The sequence below is a fragment of the Lampris incognitus genome, chromosome 6 (genome assembly GCF_029633865.1).
Source record: "Lampris incognitus isolate fLamInc1 chromosome 6, fLamInc1.hap2, whole genome shotgun sequence".
Taxonomy (NCBI): domain Eukaryota; kingdom Metazoa; phylum Chordata; class Actinopteri; order Lampriformes; family Lampridae; genus Lampris; species Lampris incognitus.
This window is the reverse complement of record NC_079216.1, coordinates 57,641,521-57,651,721: the sequence shown is the minus strand read 5'-3', so window position 1 is coordinate 57,651,721 and position 10,201 is coordinate 57,641,521. Positions and strand designations below refer to the sequence as shown.

General features: G+C 45.0%; 1 protein-coding gene across 2 annotated transcripts in view; it reads left to right on the top strand.

Moving 5' to 3' along the window:
- Positions 1-1,855: 1,855 nt before the first annotated feature.
- Positions 1,856-10,201, top strand: part of jph3b (junctophilin 3b) — a 69,433-nt gene continuing 61,087 nt past the window's right edge. For both annotated transcript variants that reach the window (XM_056282061.1, XM_056282059.1), the window contains exon 1: positions 1,856-2,237. In XM_056282061.1, coding sequence (XP_056138036.1) covers positions 1,856-2,237 — 382 coding nt within the window. The remainder of the gene's footprint in view (positions 2,238-10,201) is intronic.

Genomic DNA, 10,201 nt, shown 5'->3' with positions numbered 1-10,201 from the left:
CAGCAGCTAAACATATTGTAATGTATGTGTGTGTGTGTGTGTGTGTGTGTGTCTCTTTAAGAGCTGGAGCATGCTATTGAAGGGGAGGGGGGATTGGCTGCATTGGAACAGTCCTCTCTAATGAGCAGATCCCTGAGAGAGAGAGAGAGCGAGAGAGAGAGCGAGAGAGAGAGAGAGAGAGAGAGAGAGAGAGAGAGAGACAGAGAGAGAGAGAGAGAGAGAGAGAGAGAGAGACATACACATACACATACACACATATATACACACACACACACACACACACACACACACACACTACATAGTGTGTGTGTGTGTGTGTGTGTGTTAGAGAGATCCAGCCATACAGGCAGACAGACCGTAAGACTTAGATGCCAGGCAGGCAGGGAGGCAGCTTGCACGTCAGCCAGTGATCCATATGGAAAGGTGGAGATGAGCAGGGGATGCTGAAGAGGACAGGACGGAGCATAACGGGATCATATAGATGGATGTTATTTCATCAGCCAACCTCAACACAGCCCACGCAGAGGATAAACCACTTACGGACGCAGTGGATTAAAGACCTACAGCGAGACTGAGAGAGAGAGAGCGAGAGAGAGGGGGAAGAGAGGACGAGGGGAATTAATCAATTCAGTTGTTTATTTTCATTCTCTGTGTGTGCGCACTTGCTGTCGGAGAGTGTGTGCCTGCATATGGTGAGTGTGCATAAGGCAGGAGACTGCATTGCTGTTCTCCTTCTCCAACACCACAGGACAGACAGATAAAAAAAAAAAAAACACCCCCCAACAACAAACAGATTGCCTTGTGGGTTTTTTTCTCATTTTTTTTCTTTCTCTCCCTCTCTCTCTGCATCCTTGTGTGTGACCAGGGCAGCATGGCTTGCATGTCGGTGTGCTCTCCATCGTGAGGAGGACGGTGTGGTGAGCCACACAGCCCTCGGTCTTCTCACTGAACCACGAGGAATGAACTCGACAAACCCAACTGAGATCGCCAGTTTTGTAAATGATCCCGCATGTTGACATGCAGCTTTGTGCGCCGAGCTCAAGCTGAGGCCTCGCGGGTCGCTCGCTGGGGAGCCTGAGGCTGGTTCCTACGCTGGAGGCTCGGAGGTCTTGAGGTCTCCGCCGCCGGGGAGACAGCTGGCTCTGCACCCAGGGGAGGTGTAGGCATCATCGGGTGTAGGAGGCAGTGGGAAGCGTGGGCCGGAGTGGAAAGAGGGGAAAGGGTAGGAGGGAGAAGTTCAGCGGGTGTTGCAGACTGCGTAAGCAGAGCGATGGCAGGCCGATCCAGACACTTGAAGGTATAAACTGTGTCCTGCTGAGAGAGGATAATGGCCCGTCTGGGCTCGCTCGCCTCCCTTTTCACCCGCATCCGCCACAGACAAGCCTGGGTGTGCTAGCCAAACGCCACACAGTCACGCACACACGCGGCAAAAAGCCCACCGAGAGGATGGTGTGACCGGTGTCAAGCTACACCGGCCCCTTCCCACCACACCGGGAGACCCCCGACACTCCTGAGGGGGGCCTCGCGTTGTTGTCGCCGTTGTTGTTCACCTTGTTGCGCCTTCGACTCCTCCGGATCAACCGAGAAGGACAAGAGGCCGCGTCGTTTGTTTTGTTTGGGAGTTTTCTCCCTTTTCTCTCTCCCCCCCTCCCCCACCCCCGACCCCCTCAACCTTAATACCTGCTCTTTTACCAGAGACTTCGACACCCGCCTCCACCTTAAAACTCACCCACAGATCCATGGGTCGATTTTAGCAGCAAAATCCCCCCCCCCTTTTTCTTTCTTTGTTTACTTTTTCTTTTCTTTTTTTTTTCTTTTCGAGGCTTCGAGGGAATTGCCAAGACCTATTTCATGCATGTCCACTGGCGGCAGGTTCAACTTTGACGATGGGGGGTCATACTGCGGCGGGTGGGAGGAGGGCAAGGCGCACGGCCATGGGATCTGCACGGGACCCAAGGGCCAGGGCGAGTACTGCGGCTCCTGGGCCCACGGCTTCGAGCTGCTGGGAGTCTACACGTGGCCCAGCGGCAACACCTACCAGGGCACCTGGGCTCAGGGCAAGAGACACGGCGTGGGCGTGGAGAACAAGGGCCGCTGGGTGTACAAGGGCGAGTGGACCCACGGTTTTAAGGGACGCTACGGCGTGCGGGAGAGCACGGGGACGAGCGGGAAGTATGAGGGCACGTGGAACAACGGCCTGCAGGACGGATACGGCACGGAGACCTATTCGGATGGAGGTAAGAGGAGGGGCTGGAAAGTACACAGGACGCAAGCATGCACACGCTTCAAGCTGACACACAAGCAGTTATAGGCAGCATGTTCGGTTGAGTGTTCATGCGTGCTTAAGTGTGTACTTGCATGTGTGTGTGTGTGTGTGTGTGTGTATGTGTGTGTGTGTCTATGACCAGTATTGCACCTATCTAGTGGTGATATTTGAAAGAGATTGACACCTGTCATCTGTGACTGAGGAGACCTGTTAGTGGAGAATGATTGACAGGTGAATAGGTCGGTTGCAGTGCTGAAAGTTGCAGGAGGAGTCTATCCAGGGGTCCTCTCGGGTGATTCCTTCCACCGCCGCACCCTATCCACACACACACACACACACAAACACACACAGGTATAAACACAGATGCGTACACAGAAGTTGAAAGGTTGCTTCAGGACAGGGTCTGCAGTTTAATCGCTCTATCTCCCGTTCTCTCTTCCTCGGTCTGTCACGGTACCTGTCTGTCGTCGTCTGTTTCTTCCTCTCTGACTCGCCTTCTTTCTGTCTGTCTTTCCTAATCAAAACCTCTAGTGTCTCTCTCTCTCTCTCTCTCTCTCTCTCTCTCTCTCTCTCTCTCTCTCTCTGCCTCCTCACCTCATCTGCAGAAAGGCTTGCAGGAGGTGCTGTGGCTCACAAGGAAAACAGGGATTTTAAGGGATGCTGTTGGTGGAAGAGGAGAGCGGAGCCCGTGCAAGGAGCCCCGAGCAACACAGCAGTCTTGACTCTCGGTGTTTTGATGAGTCGATCTGCCAGAATGAGAAACGTCCATGTCCGTCCATCTGTAGTGCTGCAAAACTCATCAGACTGCAGTCTTAGAGATTTGCAGATCCCTACGTTTCTTTAAAACAGGTCCAAGTTCTTCTCAGTTTTGAAAAGGCCGTGGCATTTCCCATTTTACTATTATAAGGACACCTAGACCAATTTAAGTGTTTTTCTGTAAAATAAGTACTACAAGGGTGTCTGGGTGGCGTGGCGGTCTATTCTGTTGCCTACCAACATGGGGATCGCTGGTTCGAATCCCCGTGTTACCTCCGGCTCGGTCAGGCATCCCTACAGACACAATTGGCCGTGTCTGCGGGTGGGAAGCCGGATATGGGTATCTGTCCTGGTTGCTACACTATCGCCTTCTCTGGTCGGTTGGGGCGCCTGTTTGGGGGGGGGGGACTGGAGGGAATAGCATGATCCTCCCACGCGCTACGTCCCCCTGGTGAAACTCCTCACTGTCAGGTGAAAAGAAGTGGCTGGCAACTCCACATGTATCGGAGGAGGCATGTGGTAGTCTGCAGCCCTCCCCAGATCGGCAGAGGGGATTAATTGGCCAAGTACAACTGGGGAGAAAAAGGTGGGAAAACAATTAAAAAAAAACCAAAACAAAATTGTTATTTTATTCACTATCACTGCATGGGGTAAAATTAGCATTAAGATGAATACACTACTACCAGCATCTGGAGTGAGCTCACTGCTGCAGCACTGTGAGGGAAATTAATGGGTATTATTCACACATTTTCCTTCCAGCTATAATGGTACCAGTTACAAAGGGCACTGCTAAGGAAATATGTGCTCTCATCTGTGTGCTTACAAGTAAAATGCTGCATATACGACTCGGAAATAACTCAGCAAAAAGTCATAAAAGAGCATTTGGAGCTGATGCTCAGCGCTTTCACTCTGAGATCAACTTCAGTCCCTCAGACTTTTATTACACAGCTTCACATACTCCAATACACAGCAAAAAATATGGATACACACACGGGAGCATGCCCACAGTCATATACACACGTATATAGACACATCCACTCAAACAGCCACACCTATCATGGCTTTGTGTGCAGGTGGAGCCAAAGAACTGACAGTGGCAAACACGTAGCTGAAGCCATGTTACATAACTCTGCAACAAGCATGCCCTTACAAAACATAGATCTCCGGATGTACAAACACACACACACACACACACACACACACACACACACACACACACTAGTTGGAGCAGCCCCGTAGTCTGCCCAGAGCAAACCAACTGGAGGATAAATTGGGACAAAGGGGAGAAGTCAGTGTGATGGATAAATTGACAGATGGGAGGAAAAGAGGGATACACCAACTGAAGGATGTACAGATGGATGAATGGATGGATTGGATGATGGACAAAAGCAATGCTGGGTGGATGTACCATGGCCGGCTATCTATCCGTCCATCCATGAATAGTTAGATGGATGGATGGATTATATATGATGACTAGATAGTTATGTATGATGTATGATGGCTAGAAAGACAGTTTTGCATGTAGATGTATGTATGCATGCATGGATGGATGGATTTTATATGATTGGATAAATAGTTTTGTATGATGCATAGACGGATGGATTATGTATGATGGCCAGAAAGACAGTTTTGCATGTAGATGCATGTATATGTATATATGCATGGATGGATGGATGGATGGATGGATGGATGGATGGATGGATGGATAAATTTGTATGATTAAATAAATAGTTTTGTATGATGCATAGATGATGGATGGAAGGATGGATGGATTTGTATGATTAGATAAATAGTTTTGTATGATGCATAGATGATAGATGGATGGATGGATTTGTATGATTAGATAAATAGTTTTGTATGATGCATAGATGATAGATGGAGTTGTATGATTAGATAAATAGTTTTGTATGATGCATAGATGATAGATGATGGATGGATGGATGATGGATTATATATGATGGCTAGAAAGACAGTTTTGCATGTAGATGTATGTGTGTATGAGTGGATGGATGGATGGATTTTTATGATTAGATAAATAGTTTTGTATGAGGCATAGATGATGGATTATATATGATGGCTAGAAAGACAGGTTTGCATGTAGATGTATGTGTGTATGAGTGGATGGATGGATGGATTTGTATGATTAGATAAATAGTTTTGTATGATGCATAGATGATGGATGGATGGATGGATTATATATGATGGCTAGAAAGACAGTTTTGCATGTAAATGTGTGTATGTATGTATATATGGATGGATGGATTGATTTTGTATGATTAGATAAATAGTTTTGTATAATTGCATAGATGGATGTACGGGGGTGTTAGCAAGTAGTACTTGCTAAGCAAATACTTAGCAAGTAACACTGCCCTGTTACTTGCTCTTAGCTCTTATTGTATTCACTCATTTAAAAAAAATCTCTTTCTTGTGCTTTTACTTTAGCACTGGTTTTGCTCTTAGATGCTCGTTTAAAGAGAAGATGCTTGTCTAGAGAGAAGATGCACTTATGACCTCTGATGACTAGTAGTTCTCCTGATTTCCTATGTTAAATGCACTTATTGTAAGTCGCACTTGAATAAAAGCGTCGGCTAAATAACTGTATTGTAATGTAATGTAAATGTATGGATGATGGATGGATGGATGGATGGGTGGAGGATAAAGATATGAGAGAATGGGTGGGTAGTTAGAGAATTGAGAGACAAGTGGATTATGGTTTAGTGGGATTATTATGATCCATATTGGTAATAACCAGACAGTGTGAGTATGCTAAAGCAAAGAATATGCTATATAAGATGGCTTATATGAGATGGAGCACTGAAAGAGAGGAAAGAGAAATTGGTCGTGAAAAAAAAATGGCACAAAAGACACTTTTAAGATGATGTAGTATCTATGTAGAGTATCTGAAACCGTATATTCTTCATGTTGCATAGGTTAGCCTAATCATGTGTGCTTTTTAAGGTGCCCAAGTGGTGTGACTCCTATATGAGGACATACAACTTCATCTATGACGATGACTTTCATAGAGACAGTGTTTGATTACACCATCTGAAGAAAAAGTGCAAACTGAAAAATAATTGGTAATACTGCAGACTAGAGCAAAACAGACTAATACAATCCAACAGATGAGTACTTATGTGTCTGCCACCATCATAATCTGTCTGTAGAATAAACTCCCTAATTTTCAATCACTCTCTCGCTCTTTAACACACACTCTCTCTCTCTCTCTTTCTTTCTCTAAGAAAGTGTGCTTATCACACTGAACATTTTTAGTCCAGGGTTATTCTTAGCCTCATATAGTACCTTCTTTCACACAGTATATCTGTGGTTATTTAGCCTCTTTTCACACTGAACAGTCTAATCCAGTGCTAAACTCTTAGAAAGTTTAACCAAGGCCAACCATGAATACTTGATATACACATGTACACACATACATTATATACATTATACACATTATATCATATATACTATATATATTTTATAATCTACATCATATACATTATCTATTATCATTGCATAAATAGTATAAGGGGGTGGGACTAGAAAAGTTCTCAGTTTCTTCTTACCCCTTTTGAACATGATCGGTATTATTTGAGTTGCTTATTTGTTGCTTATATGTTGCCGATGATTTTGTTTGTTTGTTTATTTGTTTTTATTGCTTATATTTTTATGTTCAGTAAAATTGATTGACTGACATACATACACAAATACTATATGTATCAGCCATTCATCCATCCATACAGACATACATATACACCGTGCATCCATCCATCTGTCGATACATACTTATACTGTACATATTACATAAACGTATACATACTGTACTTAGATAGATACATACATACATACATACATACATACATACATACATACATACATACATACATACATACATACATACATACATACATACATACATACATACATACATACGTAGCAGAAAATCAGAACTCATTCATCTAAAGCATATGAAGTAGAGAGGGGTTGTGTACAGAGAGATACAACTATCACACAGTGAGCACACACACGACAAATTCACGACCTGAAGCCACATTTCAAGGAAACACGCCTCTCCCCTTTATCTTATTGCATCTGTTTGTTTCCTTCCACCGCTCTGTTTGCCTGCCTCCCTCTCTCCCTCCCTCGCTTTTTCACCTCTCCTCTTTACTCTCTCTCTCCCTCTCTTCCTCCCTCGCTCCAATGGATTTCTGCAGAACCGCTCTGTACAGTAGGGTTCCCATAGCAACGCTCACCGACATGCTGCAGGTCAGCATGTCACGAGGGACTCAGTGTTTCTCGCTGCTATTGGCCGCCCGGCGTGTTCTACTGAGCTCTGATTGGCTCACTGGCTGGCCGGGCTAATTGTGTTTAGTGCGATGAACCGCTAAGCTGACTGATTACCACCCACGGAGGGAGAGCGAGAGAGGGAGAGCGAGAGAGATACGGAGACAGAGAGAGATAGTGCAATGAATTTGGAGTGAGGGATGAAGTTCTCTGTGTTCTGTAGGAGGAAGGAGAGATCGTTACTGCTTCTGTGCACAGGAAGAGCAGCAACAGATGTTGTATCTGTAGTTGTATCTGCCTGGCTAATCGCCATTTCCTGTCAATCACACATGAGCTTGTGGTGTACTTGTAACTGTGTGCCACCCTAGATGAAGGCTCAGCTTTACTTGTAAAGTAAAATGAAGAGTGTAAGAGCTTTACTTTTTTCCACCGCCCCTGTTGAAGCACCTTCCATCAAACATCCATCCATCCATCCATCCATTATCCAAACCACTTGTCCAGCTTAGGGTCGCGGGGTGCTGCAGCCTATCCCAGCAGTCATTGGGCGGCAGGCGGGGGGGACACCCTAGACAGGCCGCCAGGCCATCACATGCATGGCTAAATTTGGCCCGTGACAGCTTCAGAAGGTTGAGAATTAAAATTTAGCATCCTCGAATTCCCTCCATCCTACCCATTGGCGGTTCATTGCCTCTTCAGCACCGAAGTCAGTCAGCTATCAATATGTACACTGTGTATTCAGATGTGTATTCAATTGTTTGTCGCAATGTTTTTGTGTAGTCTATCACGGTCATCATCGTTTTGATGGACTAATAGGGCGGCTGTGAGGCAAAGCAAATTTCAGAGGACAGTAAAGTTGTATCATGTCTTATTAAACCCAGTAACCATTCATCTCTGCCCACACATTATAGACAACCTGAAGGCCTGTTCCACTGAAAAACACAATTTTCCAGCATTTTAGGTTGTTAGGGCGAATCTAGAGTTCATATTAGGGAAATTAAAAATCAAATTTATTAGATGTTGAACAATCAACATTTCCACAACCAGAAGTAGATCGATGATGTTTTCCAAATCGGCGGAATCAGTTCCGTTTTTTTGAGGTCACAGATTTTGATATAAACGATCGGTTTCATTTGTTTTGTCCCACCTGTCGTTTTTTCTGCCGAGCTTGAAAGTCTCCCTGCTTCCACATCTTCCACTCCATCACTACTCGCTAGTCTCTGATACGGGTAGCGTGTTGTTTAACAACATCCAATTTGCCAGCCCTTGCTATTTCATAAACAGTAAAACAGAACAAAAAGTGACTTTGACTTGCTGTCAGACTTGTTAATCTCTGATCTGCTGTGGAAAAAAAATAGAACTGCACTCACTTCTCAGGAGCGCGGGTGGATGGGATGAAATTGCTGGTGGGTAAAATCCTTTTTCTTTTTCTTTTTTTTGCTTACATCATCAAAAGTATGTTTGATAGATTTATCTAACGTTGAAGATGTTTACCAAGTACATTTTGAATAAATTAAAGTGAATGGAATGGGTCTTGAATAAATTAGCTGCTGTTGCCCATTTTTGTACATCTTAATTCCTACTGAGATTTGATGGGCAATTCTTACTGTGGGTCAGAACTCAAACTGGGTCATGGTTCAGTTCCTTTTGGATCGCCTTATGAAAAGACTACTAATATGTTTTAATGTGCATACGTCTGTATTTTAGGATGTGACTTAACCAAAAAAAAACTGCATTTGACAGAATGACGTGTGAGGCGAAGCCTTCCAATGGTGTGACTCTGTTCCACAATCTTTGTGCTGTATACAGAAGACTTCCGTGCAGACTTACCGTTTTTGAGATTGTTCATCTTGGTCTTTGGAAGGAAATAACCAGCAAGCCAAAACTATCTGAGATGAAACCAGGGCAAATAAGATCAGTCTAAAGCCAAATCAAAGGGGAGCAGCATGGGGTATTGGTTAAGGAGATCTAAGGAAGCCGGGACAAATCCCCTGCGACTGCAACAGTCTGCCCCACTTGCGTGCCCTTCTACACAACACTGGATCCATTCAAGCTCTAACAGATGCCGTTCAGTAGCTGACCCTTTGCTTGACCTTCCTTGGGATTTAGCCATGTGACGAGACAAACTTCCTGGTGGCCCAGTGGTTAGCATTGTTGCCTCACAGCAAGAAGGTCCTGAGTTCGAACCCCAGACCGTCCCAGGTCCTTTCTGTGTGGAGTTTGCATGTTCTCCTCGTGCCTGGATGGGTTTACTCCGGAGACTCAGGTATCCTCCCACCATCAAAAAAAAAAAAAAAGACATGCATGTTGGGATTGATACTCCTGCTTGCGCCCCTGGCCAAGGCAGTAGGAAGGAATCACTGGAGTTGGTCCCTGGGTGCTTCATAGCGGCTGCCCACTGCTCCTAGCTACACAGCTAGGATGGGTAAAATGCGGAGTAAATTTCATTGTATGTATGTATAAATGACAGATAAAGTGTATTCTATTCTATATCAGTAGAGTATCCCAAAATATGCCCCTAGGCTTTTTTTCATTGTAGTTTTGACACATGTTCCTGTAGATTGGTTCACTTGTTTTAAGTTGTTTGTCTGATTTCAAGGCCCAATGTCTGTGCCCGGTATGGTCCGATATACCTTAAGCAGGTACGCGAAAACAGAGGCTTCGAGGCAATGCTGATGTCCCGCATTATTGTGTTCTGAAATGTTTCACCTGAAGTTCTCAATGTGACACAACAGGCGAGCCGCAGTCTCAAGCATTGTAGCAAGGGGCGCTATAGCATTCAACAACAGCGTGAATCTATCCTCTTTGATTTTTGCTCTCCTCGGCCTTCTGTCTTTCACACTGTCATAGCGCCTCCTTTAGGACTTGGGTTTATTGCTTCCACAGGGATATGTGGACACA